Source organism: Triturus cristatus, chromosome 6 (assembly GCF_964204655.1).
Source record: "Triturus cristatus chromosome 6, aTriCri1.1, whole genome shotgun sequence".
In the NCBI taxonomy this organism is placed as follows: Eukaryota; Metazoa; Chordata; class Amphibia; order Caudata; family Salamandridae; genus Triturus; species Triturus cristatus.
This window is the reverse complement of record NC_140589.1, coordinates 145,839,528-145,862,154: the sequence shown is the minus strand read 5'-3', so window position 1 is coordinate 145,862,154 and position 22,627 is coordinate 145,839,528. Positions and strand designations below refer to the sequence as shown.

At 48.4% G+C, this 22,627-nt stretch overlaps 1 protein-coding gene across 1 annotated transcript in view; it reads right to left on the bottom strand.

Annotated features, from left to right (window-relative positions):
- Nucleotides 1–5,198, bottom strand: part of PPP1CB (protein phosphatase 1 catalytic subunit beta) — a 355,283-nt gene extending 350,085 nt beyond the window's left edge. Inside the window, exon 1 of the mRNA XM_085610370.1 lies at nt 4,721–5,198. Within this exon, the coding sequence (XP_085466496.1) occupies nt 4,721–4,772 (52 nt within the window). The 5' untranslated portion in view covers nt 4,773–5,198. The remainder of the gene's footprint in view (nt 1–4,720) is intronic.
- Nucleotides 5,199–22,627: the final 17,429 nt, after the last annotated feature.

Sequence of the window (22,627 nt, the reverse complement as noted above, 5' to 3'; positions counted from 1 at the left end):
ATAAGCAATGGGGAGGCTAGTGTTTTTCAATATCATGTAGGCCTCAGAACAGTGCCTAGTTCCCAAGTTTCTGCAGATCTGGGCCAGTCACAGTTTTCTTGCTTTGAGATATCCGGGGCAAAAAAAAAAAAAAAAAAAAAATACCACACACGATAGACTATTTCTGTGGTACAGTCACAAGCCGGACACCCCTGGGTTTGTGAGCCCGCCCATTTGTTTGTAAAGGCGCCGAGTGGCAGCACCCCATGTCTGAACTGGAGGTAGAGCTTCTTGGCTCCTGCCGGCTTGATATCGTTCAATGCCGGCTCTAGGCTATACAGATCCTTAGTTTCTAAAAAAGCTGCAGTTAACTTGCCTACTAGGTGATTACTCTGGAGTTGTGCCAGTTTGTGCTTCCAGTAACAGTCCTTTAGCTCTTTCCTGGACACTATGGCACATGCCTCTTCTGGGTTCTCCCAGAGATTGCCCAGTCCCATATTCATTAAGGTATGTTGAACGTGGGCGAGTCAGGGTAATCTCCTTGACCCTGGTAAGCTCATCACCTCTCTAAGTTAGTCCCTATAATTTACAAGTTCTGGGGTAGCCCATAGACGCCGCCAAAATAAAATAGGTCTAAGGTGGACTTCTTAGGTCCAAGCGGAGCGGCACAAGTGGGGAGCTCCGAGGGAGACCAGTTGCCTGAATAAGGTGTTTTCCATCTACGCAAGACTGTCAGGACAGCAATGACCTCACATCTCTGCACCATACAATGCTGCTCCCCCGACTTGAACCTTGTATATTTCTATTGCTGGTCTCACAGGTTTGTGACTGGATTTACGAAAACCTTCGCTAGGCCCCCTGCTGTTTGTGCTAATTTCAGAGTAGATTTTTTTATTTGAGCCCCCCAATCTATTGTTTGTGATGGTTATGCCGAGATAGTCAAAAGCGGATACTCTCTCTAGAGGTTTACTATTAAGATGGATTTGATCGGGAACTTTTGGCTGAGTTAAACACCATAAATTTCGTTTTCTGGAGGTTAATCTCAAGTCCTCTTTCTTTACAAAAGGCATCAAATCTATTAATTACCCTCTGTATCCCCATGGGAGATTTTGATAGCAATAAAGTATCGGCGAACATCATAGCTGGAATTTTGCGTGTTGCCAGCTTAGGGACGTCCAAATCTTTCTCAATGAGTAAAAAAAAATCAACTATCCCGTTTATAAACAGGCTAAAAAGGGTCGGGCGAGGACACATCCCTGGCGGACACCTCATCCTACAGGAATGGGGGCGTGAGTTTTCCTTCCTTGCCATACCTTATTTGGGCAAACTGCCTTCATTCAGCCGCCTCAAGATTTGGCATAGATTTACCGGAACCCCCAACTCACATGGAACCGCCCACAGCTTATCTCTTGGGACCAGATCAAACGCTGATTTCAGATCTACAAATACTAGGTAGAGGTTGCCACCCTCCACACACGATCTTCCAATGTAGTACCTGTAGCCCGAGGATCTGGTCCAGTATAGACATTTTTTCTCTGAACCCTGCCTGGAGGGGATTAAGTATCTTGTACTCCTCCATCCAACTCTGCAGCCGAAACAACAACACTCGAGCAAAGATCTTTTGGCTTATGTCTAGGAGGCTTATGGGCCTATAATTTGTGGGTAACAACGAGGAGCCCTTTTTGTAAATTGGAATGATTTTGGCTCCGGCCCAACTAGCAGGAATCTTCATACCTTGCAAAATGGCATTAAATAAAACCCAAAAGGTAAGGCGCCCAAATTAAAGGTTCGCTGCGGAATAGATCCCCAGGCATCTTATCCAGTCCTGGCACCTTGACTGTTGCCATTTTTTCTTAGGCACTCGTTATCTCCAAGTGTTCTGGTCGGGATAACGTCACTGATCCGGGGGATGATCAAGGGTGCAGTCTGGCAATCAATAGTTTTATAATTCCAACTCTTTTTGGCCAATTGCCTAGCCACCCACTATTTAGTACTTTATCAACAGCAATTCTCTTTTGCTGAACCATTCAGTTTTTTCCCCCCTTTATCAGTCTGGTGTAAGCACTAGTAAGCCCTTGCTGTAAACGGCTGTACATGGCCCAGTCAATCAATTTGAGACAAAAATCAAGCATCTACAGGATACTAATTTTCAATCGTATACTCTCTCGTAGGCTTCATCGCCTCAACTAAACGATAATTAAAACTGGGGATATTTTGGCTGAAAATGAAGAATGCGTGCACAATACAGAGGGAAGCAAACCCAAGGAAGAACTACCAAGCAGGGGCCACCTACACAAACACCATCTTTCTAAGATGGTAACAGAAGCTGTTGTGGAATATAAACTTGCAGACACCAAGCAGGATAAAGGATGTTGCAACCAGGAAACTTTGAGGAGTTCAACACAAAACCACAAGTGGCCTTCTTTAGGATTAACTGCCTGCTGTTTTTAATTGCTATCAAAATTCTTCATGTCGTGCACCTGGATCTCATAAGATAAATGCAAAGGGGAGTTTGAGTTAAATGGCCTTCACCAAAAGCATCCAACATTTGGGAAAACTGAAATTACATTCGGGTTAACTCAACTGATTAGCTACTGACTTTCTGGTCAGCTAACCTGAGACCAGTGAAGATGTCCCGAATCACTCCAACTCCCTGTCGCAACAGGATAACTATGCCCAAGCCATTGCGCCTTGTGCGCCATATGTTCCCAAATAATAAACAAGGCTAAGCACGTACAAGAACCTGAATGATAAATAAAAAGTACAAAATATACAATGCATCATTGCTAAATAAGAGACTGCTGTGGGGCACTTTACTCCTCGCCACAATTACGGCACAGCAGGAAAGCATTCAGGAGTTGGAAACGGGGCAGCGGTTTCAATTACTCAGTTGGTTAGTGTGCTTGCGGGCCCTGATCATTACAACTGGATAACGCACTATTTTCACATAGCTTGATGTGTGAAACGAACAATGAAAGCATATGCCATAATAAAACTAAGACAATTAATCGTCGACACTGCGCACTTCTGCCTTGGTTTCGAGCACACTGCATTGTCCTACATAGATCATTCACAGTACCATATTCTATTTGAGGCATTTCCGATAGTGTTAGTCGTACCCGTGGTAGAAAGGTGTGTATCCAAATACGAATGAATAACACTTGACAAATGACACTAGAAGGCTACCCTAGATGGATAAAGTAGAAATGTTTTACACTAGAAATCGGCCAGTGACTAAAAGCTACAGTATAATTTTTTTCTATTTTACTAAATCGTGGTACATTTTATACAACACGAATGTGGACATTAGGTAATTGCACACAAAGCCTCAATATTAGGAACACTGATCTAAGGACACTGGGGGTTTTATGTGTTCCTTATCTGCAACTGTAGTGGCATCTAATGCTCAAATTAGAAGTTGAGAAATTTACACATTTGTGAGCAAACCATAAAACAGTAGTACTGCCTACCAAACTTCAAAACGTAGGGCGAGCAAATTCTCGAAAAGTCTGATTGAATAAAGTTGTGCAGCAGATAATATTACTACACATTTACTGACTGCTTAGAAACAACGCCGTAGCAGCTAAGGCTCCAATGTATGTATTTATGCACAGGCAGAAACTGATTTACTGCGATTAATAAAAATGGGAAAAACTGAAATGGACTTTTGGGTCAATCAATGGATGTGCAGACCGATAGTACGTTCAGTGGCAAATAATTTTTTTTAAATGTACATTTCCCTGCATATAGCCGGGATCTGCCGACAGTAACTCATCCCTTTCCATTTACGATTGATCCTAATTAACATCTCTCAGTTCCATAGCCCAGATTGACCCTCCTTTCGTTGCAAGAGCCCCATCTAGCCTATCATTATAGAGCTGTCAGGAGCCCCATCCCCTTTACTATAAAATATGCTTCATCCCTGAGCTACACATCCCAGATGCCTGTTCCCCTGACAAGTGTCAGCCTACACCCCCTCCATCCCCAAATCTGTCCCACATTCAAGGTGCCCTGCCCCAAACGTGTGCAACTCTTCTCAGATGCCTCTACTCTGCCGCCAGGCTCTTAGTTTCCCCATAGGGGGCTAACATCCAAACTTCTCTCCTCTCTACACATCTCCCAACCCTATCCCACAATTCCTGCCCCCCTGCACACTCAACTCCCTACTCTTTGCACCACACGTTAGCTAGGTGTCAGATGTCTGTGTCCACACCTCCCAAGTTAACCCAATTCACTCACCCATTCCCAACCCTTTCTTATATTCCCTAAATGTCTAAAGCTCCCAGCTTCCAGATACCAACAGTCTGAACGCCTCCTAAGTGCCACTCTTCACATCCCAAAGAGTTACAAAGTAAAACTATTTCTCTACCGCTCGTCGTTCGCTCATCCAAGCAAACGTCTACCTAGAAGCTGTCAGTTATGAGAAACGTCATTTTTCGGCTGTCAAAGAGCAGGAGTGCATTGTGGAAAGGGTGGGCGTGAAGGTCGAAAAAGCTATGATAACTGCGGAGAATGCAATTACAAATAACTGCAGAATAAAAATTAGAAAGGCTCCAACAGTCGAATGCATTTAGAGACCGGGGAATTCGTCTACTCTTCCGTGTATTCATTACCCCTTCTTTCCGCCTTAGCGCAGGCCGTACACGTCCTCCCCCTGCAGCTCTCCACCCCGCCCTACACCCTTGCTCGCCACCCTCCTCCCACTACGTAAAGCCCCCGTGCAGTACCATCCATGACTTACCCTCCAGCAGCCGGGTGATGAGACTGTCCACGTTCAGTTCTCCGTCCGCCATTTTGGGCCCCTCAACCCTGTCTCCGTGCCTCCCTCCGCACCAAACGAAAAACAGCGGCCGCGCGCGTCGAGGCCACAGCAACAGCGGCCACGCAGACCACGCCCACTGGCGATGCGCGTGCGCAGCGAAACCCCGCCTGGCTAGGATAAGCCGCCATCATATCTCCGCCCCCATTAGTTTTAACTCGCCTTTTATTTTCTGTGCGCACGCGCCTTATTTCCCGGCAAACGAAACCTTAAAAAACACAAGATGAAGGTGGTAACAGCCATGACGGAGTCAGGCGAAACAGCACGGCACTGGTGCCCCGTGTTTGAATGCTTTTGCCGAGGCCTACATTTGTATTCCCGCTTAGCAGAGGCAACGTGCATGCGTAGTGGGCTATTTTTTGTTCGCTCTTGTTCCCGCAACGAAGCGACGGTCCACGGAGCGGGAAGATAGTGGCCTGGGTGCTGATTGGAGCATACTGATGACGCGAGGCAGTAACCCGCTTTGATGAGGGTGGGATGGGTGTAATTGTATATATTTGTGTGCGTTGCATGGTTACTCTTGTATTTTATTTATGTAGTTATTTAGTGCATTTTTATAAAGCGCGGACATTACCCAAAGGTGTCAGAGCGCTGTACAATAGAAGTTACGTTACAAGAGAAAAGTGGTACAGAATATAAGATTACACAGACCAAAAACGAAGGGTACACAAACACAAAATCCAACACAACTGAACAGGGGGTTTCCAATGACATGTATTTTTGTGTGGATTTGTTTTTCGCTTTCGCTTCACATTGGCACTGTTCAGTGTTGTTGATCCCTTCACCCTGACAACGTCGGGTGGACTATCTCTCATGCACCCCCGGTTGGCCTGGCAACCGCCAAGTCATTGAAGCAAGCCGGGCAGACTTGTGTCAGTGAACGAGAAAAAGAGGAACTGCCTGCACCAAAGCCAATTATATTTACATACTCACCCAATGCATTTTAGACCCCTTTTAGATTTCCTGTATATCAGGAATCTCTCCCCCCCCCCCCAATACGATTTTTAGTGCCAACATTTTAAGCGTACTTACGTGCACTTCTGTAGGTGTTTCATACATTAAAATACTAGTCACAAACAACATGGGCAGTCCGAATGTGCAAAATGATTTTCCTCCGGATCTGATCGATTGCGAAAGCGTTTTTTTTGTTGTTTTTTTTAATAATGAATTATATTTTTTTATTGTTTAGTTAATTAAAACCATAATAATTTTTGCATGATAAAACGTAGTACAACAGATGTCATAGAAAGAAGTTAATTAAAATATCAACAGTAATTGATTCCTAATGTGGAAATAGTCCAAGCAATATACATTTTTTGAGAGCGCAGGGCTTGTGAGGCTAGCATAGCAGAGAGCTTGAACTTTGTTCTTAGGGTAAAACCTAATAACACATGTCACCTAACGTTAATTAGCTGATAGCGTTCTTTGAATAAATCTTTTCAAGCTGTAATGTGAGTTATAATTATAAAATAATTATGATTAATAATAAGTCGATTTGCTTGTTCTAAAGTAACTGATGCGCAGCGCTCCAATACCTTGGCCAGCATGGTGGCTTTATGGCAGGAGGCCCCCACTGCATGGTGAAACTACCCGCTGCCGTGCCAGTTGCCCCCGCCCTTCCCCATCCGCAGCCAGTGCTTGACAAAGCAAAGGAAAAGCGGGATGGGCTAATTAAAACAAGCAGCAAAAGCAAATTAAAAGCAGGACAGGCAGAAAGTAACCAAAAAAAGTTCTCCCACACATCAGCTAAAGAAGGAAAGCGTAAGGAAACTGTTCTTGGCCGGTGCTCTACAGCCTTGAACGGAAGTGAGGTATCAGCTGCGCAAATGAGTTAGGAGGCAGGAAAGAAGAACAACACTGGAGTGAACCTATGGTAAGCAGCAGGCAAGATCAAAGTCGTTTTAGGATTATAACAAGTCTTGCAGACAGCACATGCGCACTGCCTAGACTCGACCTAAAAAAAATATGCCCCAGTGGCGTCTCTAGATGTGAATTTTGGTGGGAGGCACATTGGCCACAGATATAACTGGTGTGGCTATTTACAATGGTTTTATATGTAGATATCGAAGAAACCAAAGTTAAAGTGACGTAATAGATAGGTATGGTAATAATACCTTACTTTGTGTTGAAAAAAAACCTCAGAAATGTACTGGAAAAAAACAGGTTAAAGTGACTTTAGAGTAGGTCAAAATGTCAGTTTAAATGTAACATTTTAAAGCAAAAAAAAACAAAACTGAAATTCATCAGTTATAGTTATTTCAAGTAACTACGAACAGGGCAGCTGGAATTATGTGATAGAGAAGTACCAAATTATGTGGCAGGGTTGACTAAATTATGCGGCAAGAAAAGGCAAATAATGCGGTGTAATGAGGCACTTTTGTTTAACTGAATTACTTCATTATTTTGTCATTTTTACACATGGTAATACTATGTGGGTAAATATTTAATCTCAGTGGTACCAAATTAGCCACCAAACACAGAAATGAGCAACTGAAAGAAGACCAGTTAACCTTTGTGAATGGCCTTCTACTGCACGCACACATGCTGCAGCGCTTTTAGTAACTTTTGATCAATTTGAGCTAAAAGCAATTGTTTTGTTAAAATCTGCAGATTATTCAGCCGATGATGGATTATGAGGCAAATGCGGCAAATCCATAATTACGCGAAATACCCAGCAGCCGCGGAATTAATTGTCCCTGACTAAAACTTGTACCCTCACCATGCACAGTCAGCAATGTTATTTCAGATGTCATCAGTAATGTTATCAATGATGTCTTAGGACATGACATGAGAGATGTAATATGTGAAGTCATAAGCAGTGCATGGCAATGGAGAGACATACTGGGTCCGGTGTAGCAGTGGCATGTACTGCACCGTTTGTATGATACCTTGTTGAATAAACATTTAGAATTTACATCTACTTCATGTGCTGTTCAGGTCAGCAATTGGTGTCTAACGGGCAGACCTTTGAGTTGTGTGGAGGGGCACAAATCTTATACTTTTGGATCCTTACTCTCCTATGTCCAGCACTTGGCAATCTTATCAGGAGATGGTCGTGGACTTCCATGACAAATGGTAACTCACGGTTTGGTGTTTCAGAATAGTTAGCGGGTGAAAGCTTTCTTTGACTTTTAAAATGTTCTCTCTTCTTCTGTTCCCCATTTAGTGTAAGTCTGGGTATAGGCCCTAGAAGTTTGAAAAGGCCTGTACAAAATGCCAGTACAAAACCAAGAAATAGTTGAATCTGTTTGATTTGCTTGGAAGAGGACCATTCATGGACAGTTTTGACCTTACCCTTATCCTTAGGGAGCTCATTAATTGAGATCCTAAAGCCCAAAACATGGCTTTACATACCTTTAAAGGTGCATTTCTCATGTTTTGCAAAAAATGTTATCTCAGTTTCTTAAGTACTTTTCTTACATGTTCTTAGTGTTCTTTCATTGACTCAGAGAAAATCACAAAGTCATGCAGATATATGGCCATATACAGATCCAAACTTTTGTTAACAATGTAATTGAGAAAATGTTGAAATGCAGCAGGTGCATTACTCACACTGAAAGGCATTACTAGGTATTCAAAATGTACATATCTGGAGTAGAAGTTAGTCTTCCATTCAGTGATGTATTTGAACCAGATTGTATGCACCCTTTCAAACCAATTGTGAGAATATTTTGGCAGATTTTATTTGGACGAATGAGTTTGGAATCTTTTATGCAAAGTGATGACATTAAGTCCTCTTTATGAATGGTATTCTCCTGGTTTTGAAATGAATAAAACTGTGACCCTGTTGGTGTCGTTTAAGCAGAGTTTCATACAGAATATTGCAAGAACTAGTCCTGTAAAATACGCTGGCATAATTCTCACAAATTCACATTATACTTCCCAAAATTATGTTACCTCGCTTAATTTTGCACCGTTCACAGCAGTATCACTCCTGGCGTGGTTGGTTGATCCTGCTTCTACTATTTGTCTTTGTTTCTCCTGCACTTCCTAATCGCTCCCGCAGGTCCTCCTGCTTGAGGTCTGAGTGGTTAGTGTGATCAGCGCGGGACGTGGAGTGCCCATGTCTGCTTCTGGGACAGTGTTAGTGCCAGTACCAGTGCCAGCCTTGGTTTCTCCATACTGAGGATACGTTTGTATGGGAGCATGTTTATGCAATGGCTTGCAGTGCCCCAGCTGTTGATGATTTATCAGTTCCTGTTTCTCTCACCTCCTCATGCCCTCTGCCTCAAATACCTCCAACATCTTTAACAGAAAATAAACAAGAGGAGGACAAGCCAAGCTAAGGCAGTTGCTACTGACAAATATAAGGATTAATCCAGGGCATACAAAGGGGGACGACATTTACACATCTCTACTGTGCTGTAGTGCTGCGGAAGTGTCTGGGAGTGCTCCTGCCCCAGGGTTAGGGGGCTGGGCCACCATTACTCGCTCTGGCTGGTAACTGCTTTCACCAGAAGGTGGCCAAAGGGGGGCAGAGACAGTGAAGCTCTCCCGGTGAAGGTGGCCCGAGTGCAGCTTGTGATTTCAACCATATACTGCCCTCTTGAAAAGCTGACATTAGCCTTCACACTCAGAGCACAATTCGAATGGAAGTGACCCCCACGTTATATTCATCCAAGCGAACCTACTAATACTACCTATCTATCCATTAATTTATTGAGCCTTCCTTCTGCTTGACTGCCGGCTTTTCATGTGTTGGCTAATTCCTGCGTGGATATTCTCAAGCTTCATTATCGCAAAGTGATTCTAAAGTAAGGCCAAGATAATCACAGAGAATGTAATAACCTCAAGCATAATACAAAGCTGATTACCGACTTCTATGCAGTTGGGCCCTGTGATGATTGCTCAGGGGCCTGCGCAAATACCACAAAAGAAGACTCTGTGACTGAAAAGACTTTGGTGAAAGGTCACCTCTTCGCCCAAGTCAGTCAAACACCAAGTACATCTACTATACATGATAATGCACCTAGCTCATTGTCAAGGCATTGGTCCTGAAACTGCTACTGAGAGTGACCACAAGGCAGCTGCGCTTTGTGTTTCCAGCTTATATGCATGCATGAACAGTATTGAAGAGTGGGGGAGTGGCATAACGTCCATGGAAGCTCGCACACCTCCAAAAACCTCTGTGAGAACATGACCTTAGAACAGTGTTGTAGACGCCTTGGAGATGCTATTGAAATAGAAACTTACTATTGCTGAGGTGGTGTTAGACCTGTCAGCCCTAGGGTGGTCTCCCCATCTATTTTTGACCGTGCCTCATTTTTTCCACCCTCATTTTTATGTTGGACTAGGTCTCCGGGCGCCTTTTCATTGCCAATCAGTGTTAAGGTGCAGGTGCTCCCTTCTCCCAAGATGGCTGCCACAGGCCCCTGCTACTGCAGAGTGGTCTTTATTAGTAGCACCCTAGCTGCCAGGAGCTGGCTGGAACCCCACAACAATGTTGCGACACCAGCCCGCTTTTTTGGCCCATAGGTAGAATGGGGAAGCTCCTGGAATGTGCTAGAACCTTCTAGAAGGGAGGTGTGGTTTTACTTTTGCCGCCTTGGCTAGAGGTCACCTGACCTAGGGCTACTTAAGTGAGGGAGGGAACTTTTTCCAGTTAGTTGGCCAGTGGGATAAAGCAGAGCTTGAGAATCCACGCAGGAGTGTAGGCGGTAGGGCCTAGCCAGGGACTTATGCCTCTGAGAGTGACAGGATTTAGGTGCTGCCTCTTAAGTGAGTGAGGGATCCTGTGAAACCCACTGATCTTGCCCAACAGTAGGAGGACCCAGGGAACCTCTGCCCAGCCTGACTAGGAAGGACCTAGTCGCCAACTCATTCCCTACCCCCCAGGAACAGAACCCCCAAGGGCGCCAGAGACATCTGCGCCATTAAGACTTTATAGAACAACTGAATACTGAAACTGAATGCTGTGACTTCGTGTCAAGACTGAACACTGAAACCAGATGCCAAGCTGATTGTGGAAGTGCTGGGGATCGACCAGGTATTAGCGCTGTGACCCCTGCGCTTCATGTCCTGGCCTGGGATCCCCTGCAGCAAGCCCCGTTGAGCGCGGAACTCTCCGCTTAATTTGACCCCCCCCTGTCGCGGGGGCTAGAGCGCGCTCACCGTCGCGGCCCGGAAGCCTGAAGTGTGCCTCCTCATCGAGGCGAGGCCCGCGGAGAAGCCCGGGGCCCCGTCGCTGCCGTCGCAGCTGCAGAGAGAGGTGCGTGAGGCCGTGGCCTGCCCCCGTCGTGGAAGGATCAACTGCGGAGGCCGGAGCTGGGTTAGACGCCGCAAGACGTCGTGATCAAGGTAAGCCGGGAGGCTTGGGAAGGACCCCGGTGCGCCCCCTATCGACCGGGAGCAGCACTGCACCCTGAGACCCAGGTTCCCCCTCCGTGGGAGTCTTCCGTTAACCCAGAACTGTGACCCCTCCGAGGGATTGCCCCCCTTTTCTGCAGGACTGTCAAGGAGCGCTGTGCCCCACGAACTGCACCGGAGTGCGAGAGGCTCGTTCCGTAAGAACCGTTGTGCTGCGTAAATGCTCCGTTCTGAAGTATTCATCGCTATTGATTACAAGTAGCGTTATGTTCTAAATGCCCAGTGCTGAAGTATTCACTGCTTACTGATTACGAGTAGCGTTATGTTCTAATGCTCTGCGCTGAAGTATTCACTGTTTACTGATAACGAGTAGCGTTATGTTCTCATGCTCTGCGCTGAAGTAGTCACTGCTTACTGATTACGAGTAGCATTATGTTCTAATTCTCTGCGCTGAAGTATTCACTGCTTACTGATTACGAGTAGCGTTATGTTCTAATGCTCTGCGCTGAAGTATTCACTGCGTACTGATTACGAGTAGCGCTATGTTCTAATGCTCTGCTCTGAAGTATGCACTGCGTGCTGGTTACGAGTGGCGCTATGTTCTAATGCTCTGCTCTGAAGGATTCCCTAATTAAAGGTTATGAGGAGCGTATGATCGTAGGCTCTCCTCAGAAGTCCAAGGCTCAGTTCTTACGAGTGGCGCTACAATCCCCAAACCCTACCACGGGGAGTAAGAGATACAAGGGTGGCCTAGAGCCTGCAGGAAACATACTGGTGAATAACATACTGGTGAATAACATACTGGTGAATATCAAACTGGTGAATATGGTGCTGGCGGATTAAACGCTGACATATATGAATTGCATTGTCATCTCATGAACTGCATGTATATCTCATTAACTGCATTTATATCTCATGAAGTGCATTTGTATCTTATGAATTGCATTGTTATCTCATGAACTGCATTTATCTCGAACTGCTTGGATAAACTTGAGTTATTTGCATAAATCTCTACAGTGTGGCGTCCCTTATTGTGTGCGTTCCTTGCTTCAGTGGATGTGCGTGTTGTATGGTCGCTTTACACGCAAGCCTTTGGGTGCCCAGCCGCTCGTGTCACGTTACCCCCTTAGGGCCTGGAGACCCCAGGTCTTACATTGTTGGCGAGCGGTGGGATATTAGGACCTGTGACCATACAGCACCCTTCCGTGAAGCGGAGGGCGCCACAATTAAACGCCTGTTGTTTCAAAGCTCTGCAACTATTATTTGCTGTATTTATTGATTCCACTGTTCAGGCTGAGAGTATAAAAGAATCCTGGTTAACTGTCACCCATATCCTAGGAATTTCTTCCTTAGTATCTAGGTCCCCACCTGTCAAGATGGAATTCCGGTTAGCTGACCTCGAGGGGTACTCGGTGAAGCAACTGAGAGAGTTCGGGCAGGGGATGGGGGTGCCTGGGGTGCGGAGGGCCAAAGGACCGGAGCTCCGTACCGCCATAAGGGCATGGGTAGAGGCCCACCCAGAAGGGAGAGAGGATGAGGGACAGGAGGCGCCAGATGCACCTCAGGAGGAGAGCGCCCAGGAAGTACTAGACATACTTAATGTGGATATGTCTGAAAATGTGCCCCCAGGGAGACGTTCTGGGGCCAGTAGTAGGACAGGGTCTAGGAGGAGCGCGTCTCCAGAGGAGTACAAGGACAGAAGGGAAGAGAGGCAATTAAAGTGGGAGCTAGCGAAATTGGAACATGAAAGAGAAAGAGAAAGAGAAAACAAGAGATGGGCAATGGAGGAAAAGAAGCTGGCGCACGAGCTTCAGCTGAAAGAGTTGGAGCTGCGCGCCCTCCAATTGAATGCGTCCAATCAGGACAATGGTGGCAGCATACCTAAAGAGTCTCACGAGTCAAAATTCTACCTACCTAAGGAAGTCATTGCCAATTACACAGTGGGGGACGACATTGCTAAATGGTTGGAGGTATACGAGGTAGCCTTGACTGCCCATGGGGTACCCGAGAGTAATTGGGGAGGTGGTCTATATCGGTATATACCTCCCAACGTCAGGGACACCCTGTTATATTTGGCCAAGGCGGATCAGGTCAGGTTTGCCCCCATGAAAGAGGCTTTACTGAAGAAATTTGGTCTTAGCCCCGAGAGGTACAGGCAGAAGTTCCGTGGCAGCCATAAGCTGTCCACACAGACGTGGGTAGATTTTTTTGATTATGCCCGAAAGGCACTAGATGGTTGGGTGCGTGGCAGCGAGGTGCAGGACTATCAGGGGGTGTACAATCTTTTTTTACGGGAGCACCTCTTGGATAAGTGCTTTCCGGAGCTGCGCCAACATCTGGGGGACCGCAAGTTGATGGATCCCCGTGAGCTTGCGGAGGAGGCAGATATTTGGGTGAGCACCCGGGTGTCTCACAAGGGCCCCGGGGGAGATGGCTCGAAAGGCGGACAGGGTTTCCCCCAGAAGAAAGAGGGGGGAGATAAAAAGGTGGAGTTCTCTAAAGGCCCCCAAAATAAGTTTGGGAAGGGAGTAGGAACCCCACCCCCGTCCAATTCCACAAGACCCACTTACCCTGACAGGAGTCAGCAGCCAAGGATTGTGCGGTGCTACGAATGTGGGGAGATTGGACACTACAAGGGAAACCCAAGTGTCGCAAGCGACCCCCAGCCCCAACGGGCGGGAAAAGTCCCGGGGTGAGTAGTATAGCGCTTGGGGTGGAGCTGCCCTTAGATAGGGAAGGGGAGTGGACAGGCCTAACCCTGGTTTCACTCGGGGATAGAGAGGTGGTCCCCATAGTGTCCCTACCCTCGAACACTGCTAAATATCAGCAGAGGGTGAGAGTTAACGGGGAGGAGGTGGAGGCTCTGAGGGACACAGGTGCCAGCATGACCACTGTAGTGAGGCGGCTGGTGTCCCCAGACCAAGTAGTCCCCGAGGAGTTCCATCCGGCCGTATTGGCTGACGGCAGTGTGAGTCACTATCCAGTGGCTCGTGTTCCATTTGAGTGGGGAGGAGTCAAAGGCCTACTAAGAGTTGGGGTGAGCCCTGCCTTGCCTGTGGGGTGCTTGCTAGGGAACGACCTGGAGCACACCAAGTGGAAAGATGTCGAGTTTCGAGCTCACACAGAGATGCTGGGATTACCAGGGTGGACTTGCGTAGTCACGCGGTCCATGGCTGCCCAGCATGGCACTCACCCTGGGTTGGAGCCTGGAATTATGGCCCAACCCAATGCCAGAAGAGGAAAGAAGAAGGTGGTAGAAGACACGCCCCGTGAGATGGATGGGGTGGCCGCAGAGGTGCCCCCGGAGTCCGCGGAGGTGGATGTCGTTCCCGTGGAGGACTTGCCGACCCTTGCTGACTGGCATGTGGAAGGAGGGCCTACCCGGGAGGAATTTTGTCAGGCACAAAGGGCGTGCCCCACGCTTGAAGGCATGCGGCGACAGGCCGAAGCCCAAGTGGCCAGTCAGGAGATGGGAGGATATCATGTGTATTGGGAGGATGGTCTCCTATACAGTGAGCCCAGGGTGCCGGTACATGGATCTTCGAGGGCCATAGTGGTCCCCCAATGTTACCGGGCCTTCCTGCTGGAGTTAGCGCACGAGATTCCCTTAGCCGGACATCTGGGCCAGGACAAAACCTTTGCACGGTTGGTCCCTCATTTTTATTGGCCCAGGATGAGGATTGCCTCAGACACCTTTTGCAAGACCTGTAAGTCTTGTCAGGCAAGTGGCAAGACTGGGACTAAATTGAAAGTCCCATTGGAACCGCTCCCCGTGGTCGGGACCCCTTTCGAGAGGGTCGGTATCGATATTGTTGGGCCCTTGGACCCTCCGACCTCAGCGGGACACCGGTTCATTCTGGTTTTGGTGGACCACGCCACTAGGTACCCAGAGGCTATTCCTCTGAGGACCATCACTGCACCGGTGGTGGCGCGGGCGCTATTGGGGATTTTTACCCGAGTGGGATTCCCCAAGGTCGTGGTGTCGGACAGGGGCACGAATTTCATGTCGGCCTACATGCAGGCCATGTGGAAGGAGTGTGGGGTGACCTACCGGTTCTCCACTCCTTACCACCCCCAGACTAACGTACTTGTAGAGCGCTTCAATAAGACATTGAAGGGTATGATCCGAAGCCTGCCAGAAGGCTTGAGGCGTAAATGGGACGTCCTCCTCCCCTGCTTGTTATTCTCCTACCGGGAGGTACCGCAGAAGGGAGTCGGGTTCAGCCCGTTTGAGTTGCTCTATGGCCATCCCGTTAGGGGGCCCCTCAGCTTGGTTAAGGCAGAAGCTTCCCCGTGACATTGTCAGCTACATGCTGGCTTTCCGCAGCCAGATGGCCAAGCTGTGGAAGGCGGCCTCAGAGAACCTAGAGGCTAGCCAGACCGTGATGAAGGAGTGGTATGACCGCAACGCTCGGACGGTCGAGTTGGACGTGGGACAGAAGGTGTGGGTCATGGAACCTGGGGAGCTTTGCGCCCTCCAGGACCGATGGACTGGCCCGTATGACATTGTGGAGCGACGAGGCCAGATGTGAGAAGTTGGCCTGGCATATGCTGTTCCTAGTTATAGGGACACCTTGCACCAGTCCAATTCGACTCCTATTGATGGTAGGTTTAAGACAACCTTTAAAGAAAGCTATCCTAGTGGTAGCTGTGGAGAGCAGCCTTCAGGCTAAGTCTTGAAGGAGTGTTAAGCTTATTGTTTTACCATAATAACCTCTTGAATAACCAAATGAAAGAGTAGCCCACACAGGTATATATATAAAATATATGTATTTATTCTAGACAGAATCCCACAGTCACTTTATGTGGCTAGTGGCAAAGTTACACTTCAAACAAGCATTTATAAACACAATAAATAGCACAGAAATCAATGGGCCCCAGGGGGGGACCAAACCATATACTAAAATAGTGGTATAAGAACCACGACAATTCTACAGGCAATGCCTAGGGCATTCAGGATCGCTGGCCCCTTAAGAATCCACCCACAGTTAAGAGGAAGGGGACCCACGGGAGGCGTGTGCAGTGCGAGAAGTTGCTATCGGGATCGCAATGTTAGCCTATGGAGAATGTCGCGGTTGAATAATTAAGGTTTAAGGACACTTCTAACAACAGTACAAAGTTAAGGCTTGAGACTTAAGGCTTTGGAGAGCCCACCACCACGGAAGTACCGAAGTACCACTGTTACCTGCCCCAGGGAAGCCGGGTGCATAGGTCGATTCTGGTGTCGGGTCGCGGGCTGATTTTCTATGGAAAAGGAGTCCAAACTGCTGCTAGCTGGAAGTGTCGATGAAGTCGTGAAGATTAAAGTTGAAGAAAAGACAAAGATGAACCTGAAAGCAGAGGGGACAGAGTCTGGGTCACAGCACAGTGACCAGGGAGCTCACAGGAAGGAGCTCGTGGATGTCGGGTGCTTCAGGTGTGGAAGGCACAGCTGGGCTCTGCAGTCACGGGCTCCGGGAGGCTTCAAGGAAGGCCAGCTTCTGGAGGGCGACTCTCCCACGTCGGCTGAGGGTCGCTGCGGTGTTAGTGTCCCGATTGGATCCACTAAGCATTGGCAACCACAACCCACGCAAGATGAACAAAGCAGCTGCTGGTGCAGACCCACGTGGTCTGAGGGTGCTCTCCTTTGCAGGGAGCGTAGAGCAGGCCTGGAGCAACCAGGGGAACTCTTAGAAAAGAAGATTGTCCTCCGTCAGGGCCCACAAGTCGAGAGACAAGGGACCGCGGAAGGCAGCAAAATGGAGTGCGTAAAAGGGCTCCCACGGGCCACCGGAGCGGGCCAGGGAGCTGAGGGTCGGCACAAATGCTGCTTGAAGGTTGGCTCAAGAATGGGCCAAAGCACAACTTCCCCACTGGTCGGGGTCGTGTGCTGGACAAGAGGTGGCCGGTGTCTCGGGGTATGCGGGGATCTCGACACCCACGTGGTCCAGGGTGCTCAGACTTGCTGGGCACACTCACAGGACGCTGGGATGCACTGGAGACCCACCTCGAGGTTGCTGGAAGGCGTCGAAGGTCGTGAGAGCAACGAAGTTCCAACCGGGTATCTTGTAGTCTTTTAGGTGCCTGCCAAGCAGGGGGATAACTCCTTTATCCCAAGGGAGATTTCTTCAGTCAGCTGGGCAGCAGCTCGTCGAAGGTCAGTTCTGTGAAGTCCTGTACGAATCTAAGGCTCTAGGGCAAAGTTATTCCCATATATCCCCAAGATTAGGGGATGGTCCAAAAGAGAGCCTACCAATCAGAGTAGAGGCGGGAAAGGGTGGCTACACCCACTCCCCTTTGTGTGTTTCCTGCCTGGGCGAGGGGCAGGACGCCCCTGAACCGGTTCCAGGCGGTGTATGCAGAATTGGGGCTCTGCAGCTGCCTACGTGCAACTCTGAAAGGACATTTGGTGCACCCACCCTGTTCCAATCCACATATCCTGTCTGGGGAGGTGCTGGCACCTCCCTGCCACAGGAGCCCTATTGTCCAGATGGCGAGGCTGGGGTTTTCCCCAGCAACAGCCAGCCAGAGTCGTGTAGGTGGCGAACAGTAGCCATTTTGTGGTACATGTGCACTTTTAAATTGGTGTCCAAATTCTACCGCTTTTCCCATATCACCCTCCTAGCAAGGGGGAATCGTGCCCCCATGCCCATGGCTGGACTGGGGGTATGATTCCTTCATGTTTGACACCAAACACGATATGGTTCTGTGTAGCCATTCCTAAGTTACAGCGATGACGCCATAACTTATAATGCGGTTAAGAGTATATGGTATGGCTACACTACAAACAACCCAGTAACGATTTTACGAAGGTTGCAGAGAGGTCCTACTCACGTAGGGGTCCCCCCTCACACATACCTCAGCACCCAGCCCTGTAGGATTACCAGGGCCTGCCATAGGGGTGACCTATGAGAGTATATGTGTTGTAATGGTATGGGACATAGGGTACCTACATCCCTGTAAGGGGTGCTAGCACCACCTTACCCAGGCTACAGTAGTGGCCTGGTGGTGTCAGTTTGGGTGGCTGTCCCAGGGTGGCACAATAAATGCTGCAGCCCTGGTAGGCCTACTGGGGGGCCCATGCCCTGGGTACCTAGGGTACCATCTACAAGGGACTGGTAGGGCATGCCCAGCATCCAATTATGTTTGTACCTAGAGTACTCACAACAGTTTTAGGGAGAAAGCAGATAGGCTGGGGTCCTGGATAGCAGGATCCCAGCCAGACTAGTCAAAAACCACTTAAATACCAGGCAAAAAGTTGGGGGCAACCATTAGTCAGATTCCACTCTCCTACATAACCCCCCCCCCAAACGAAAGGAGATAAGGCAAACCTTGTCCAGATAAGCCTTTATTTCCTGAGTGGCCATATAAGGAAGAACCTGTACTAACATGGTTGCTCCCTGTGTCATGGTCCACTTGGGAAATCCTACCCCAAGGGGTTCTAGAGTTTCTCCAAAGTCTAGGGAAATTACCTGTATTGGTTTTTGGGTCAGAGGTGGGCTGGTGGGGTGTCTGAGTCTGGAAGTGAGACCCTACTTGGGTTGGTCTCAACCTCCTCAGATCACTGGCCACTATGGAAGCCTTTCTGCCCAGGACTGTGTCATATCTGGCCCTAAGGGTCAACCTCTGGCTGCCTACAGCTGGGGGTTGGATCCCTTTGGCTGGAATAGTGGAGGGCACTGGAAGGTTTGGGGCAGCTAGGCCCCAGGTTTCCCTGTGCTCAACAACATCCATTTGAGGGGTGCCTATACCTAGGGGTAAGGGGGATCCCTCAGTTTGTAGAGGAATATTCACCTGGCTGAAACTACTCTGCTGGGTGTCCCTAATCTGTTGATGAGGGGGTTCCTCTGGGCAGGGGCCCAATAAGGGTCCACTGACCTCCCTGACCTCTGCAGCCCTGGGCTGACTGAGGCAGGGTAGAGAGGGGCAGGATACCTGCTCCAGACTGGGTACCACCTTGGAAGGATCCCCTGCCATCAGAGAGGTGGGCAGGTCAGGCCTGTCCACTTCTGGGGCAGTTACTTCACAAGGGGCAGGATCAGTTCCCTGAGAAACTTGACCCTTACCTGTAGTCTGGTGGGGGGAGGACTGTTCCTCTTCCCCTATGCTCTCTGTTTGGGTAGAGTGATCCATAGTTTCAGGCTTCACTCTTTCTATTTTCTCCTGGGGTGGAGGTGAGGCCCCCAGGGTCTCATCCACTCTCTCAGGGATTCCTACCATTTTCAAATGGGCCTGGTGGTCAACCTCAGCCCAGGCTGAGATTTCTAGATCATTCCCCAGTAGACAATCTACAGGCAAGTTTGGGGACACTGCCACTCTCTTGGGGCCAGTGACCCCTCCCCAGCTGAGAAGTTCACAACAGCTAGAGCATGGTCTGTACTAACGTTGCTAGCATTGGTCACTTGGTATGTCTCTCCAAGTATGATCTGGTTAGGGTCCACAAGGTCCTTAGTCACCATAGTGACACTGGCCCCTGTATCCCTGTAAGCTAGTGACTCCCTTCCATTTATGGTGGGCTGTTGTCTGTATTTGCCCAGACCACTGGGGCTCACAAACAGGGACAAGTCCCCATCACAAACTAGCACAGCCTGAGTAGGAGTTCTGACTAGGCCAGAGTCCTCTCCAGATCCCAGGGTCAACCCTACTATGCCCTTGTTCTGTGCACCAACACCTGTAACTGTACTAGGGGGAACAGGAGCCTTAGGGGCAGGTGTGGTGCTTGTGGAGTCTTTGGCCTTATTACAGTCTGAAGTCCAATGGGTAGTCTGTTTACAGTACTTACACCATGGCTTCCTTGGTTGTTTGGATTTGTTTTTCTTGGTAGTCTCAGATGCTGCTTTTTGGGGGCCTGTTGAAGACTGCTGGTCTTTTCCCTTTTCCCCACCCTTGTCAGAGTTTTTGGCATCTTCTTTTTTAGTTGCACCTCCCAAGGGCTGGACCTTTTGCTTAATCCTGGTTCTGACCCATTTGTCTGCCTTCTTTCCCAATTCTTGGGGAGAGGTCAGATCAGAGTCAACCAGGTGCTGATGTAAGAGCTGGTTCTGACAATTGTTAAGGATCTGCTCCCTCATTATGAGATTGTATAATCCTGTATAATCATCTACTTTGCTGCCAGTTAACCAACCTTCCAGTGCCTTGGTTGCACAATCCACAAAGTCTACCCAATCCTGATTTTGTGCTTTCTGGGTGTCTCTGAACTTAAGTCTGTACTGATCAGTGGTTAAGCCAAACCCATCTATTAAAGCATCCTTCAAGATATAATAGTCATCAGCATCCTCTTCTCTTACAGAGAGGAGCTTGTCTCTTCCTTTATCTGAAAAGGAGAGCCACAGGATTGCTGCCCACTGCTCTACTGGGACCCTCTGTACTCTACAGGCCCTTTCAAGAGCAGATATCCATTTGTGGATATCATCCCCATTCTGATAGGGGGGCACAATCTTGTGGAGGTTCCTATTGTCAGGGACTTTCTCTCTAACTCTAGGGGTTTCCTTACTGCCACCAGGGATCTCTAGACCCCACTTTCTTGAAGCTTTCTGAAGCTCCAGGGTTTCCCTGTCCAATGCTAACTGTTCTCTTTTAAGCTCAAGCTTAGCCTGCTCAAATTTGATCAGTCTGCATTTCCTCTCATGAGAGGATTCTCTTCTCCGAGAAGAGGCAGAGGACCCTTTGGATCTCCTAGAATGGTTGGATCCCACTGAGGGGGATCTGTTCCTTCTTGGATCCACCACTCTCCTTTTAAGGGTGGAGGGAGTGCCTCTTGAGCCATCACCTCCATGCTGTGAGTGGTCTGTTTCTTCCAGGTCAGGATTTTCATCCTTTCCTGTTCATCATCAGAGTCCACTCTGGGAGTGTCCTCTTCTGATGGGTGCCCACCCACTCTGTCCGTCTCTCTGTACCCTATGGACTCCATAAAGTCTGCTATGAGCAGGATTTCCCTGAGACGTTTTGTGTTGGCACCTTTGTTTGTCTTCAGTTTTCTAAGGGTGCACATTTCCCTGAGCTCTGCAAAGGTGAAATTATCATACTTATCTATTGGGACCCTCTGGGGTCCTTCCATAGCCTTAGTGCCACCTGAAGACATGTTTAGTGTAGTGATGTATCTACCTACACTAAGTGTGGCCTACTGAACCCTCTCTTGAGTTGTAGTCAAGGTGTGCTAAACCCTCTACACACAACTCCAAGTTCAGTAGAACTTATTGTATTCTAGCTTGAATTTATATGTACCTTTGGTACCTTGTGGCTTTCACTTTAGAAATTCAATTTGTTATCTGGTAAAACAATGGCAAGCTTGAATCCCACCGCTGCACACCAATGTGAGAAGTTGGCCTGGCATATGCTGTTCCTAGTTATAGGGACACCTTGCACCAGTCCAATTCGACTCCTATTGATGGTAGGTTTAAGACAACCTTTAAAGAAAGCTATCCTAGTGGTAGCTGTGGAGAGCAGCCTTCAGGCTAAGTCTTGAAGGAGTGTTAAGCTTATTGTTTTACCATAATAACCTCTTGAATAACCAAATGAAAGAGTAGCCCACACAGGTATATATATAAAATATATGTATTTATTCTAGACAGAATCCCACAGTCACTTTATATGGCTAGTGGCAAAGTTACACTTCAAACAAGCATTTATAAACACAATAAATAGCACAGAAATCAATGGGCCCCAGGGGGGGACCAAACCATATACTAAAATAGTGGTATAAGAACCACGACAATTCTACAGGCAATGCCTAGGGCATTCAGGATCGCTGGCCCCTTAAGAATCCACCCACAGTTAAGAGGAAGGGGACCCACGGGAGGCGTGTGCAGTGCGAGAAGTTGCTATCGGGATCGCAATGTTAGCCTATGGAGAATGTCGCGGTTGAATAATTAAGGTTTAAGGACACTTCTAACAACAGTACAAAGTTAAGGCTTGAGACTTAAGGCTTTGGAGAGCCCACCACCACGGAAGTACCGAAGTACCACTGTTACCTGCCCCAGGGAAGCCGGGTGCATAGGTCGATTCTGGGGTCGGGTCGCGGGCTGATTTTCTATGGAAAAGGAGTCCAAACTGCTGCTAGCTGGAAGTGTCGATGAAGTCGTGAAGATTAAAGTTGAAGAAAAGACAAAGATGAACCTGAAAGCAGAGGGGACAGAGTCTGGGTCACAGCACAGTGACCAGGGAGCTCACAGGAAGGAGCTCGTGGATGTCGGGTGCTTCAGGTGTGGAAGGCACAGCTGGGCTCTGCAGTCACGGGCTCCGGGAGGCTTCAAGGAAGGCCAGCTTCTGGAGGGCGACTCTCCCACGTCGGCTGAGGGTCGCTGCGGTGTTAGTGTCCCGATTGGATCCACTAAGCATTGGCAACCACAACCCACGCAAGATGAACAAAGCAGCTGCTGGTGCAGACCCACGTGGTCTGAGGGTGCTCTCCTTTGCAGGGAGCGTAGAGCAGGCCTGGAGCAACCAGGGGAACTCTTAGAAAAGAAGATTGTCCTCCGTCAGGGCCCACAAGTCGAGAGACAAGGGACCGCGGAAGGCAGCAAAATGGAGTGCGTAAAAGGGCTC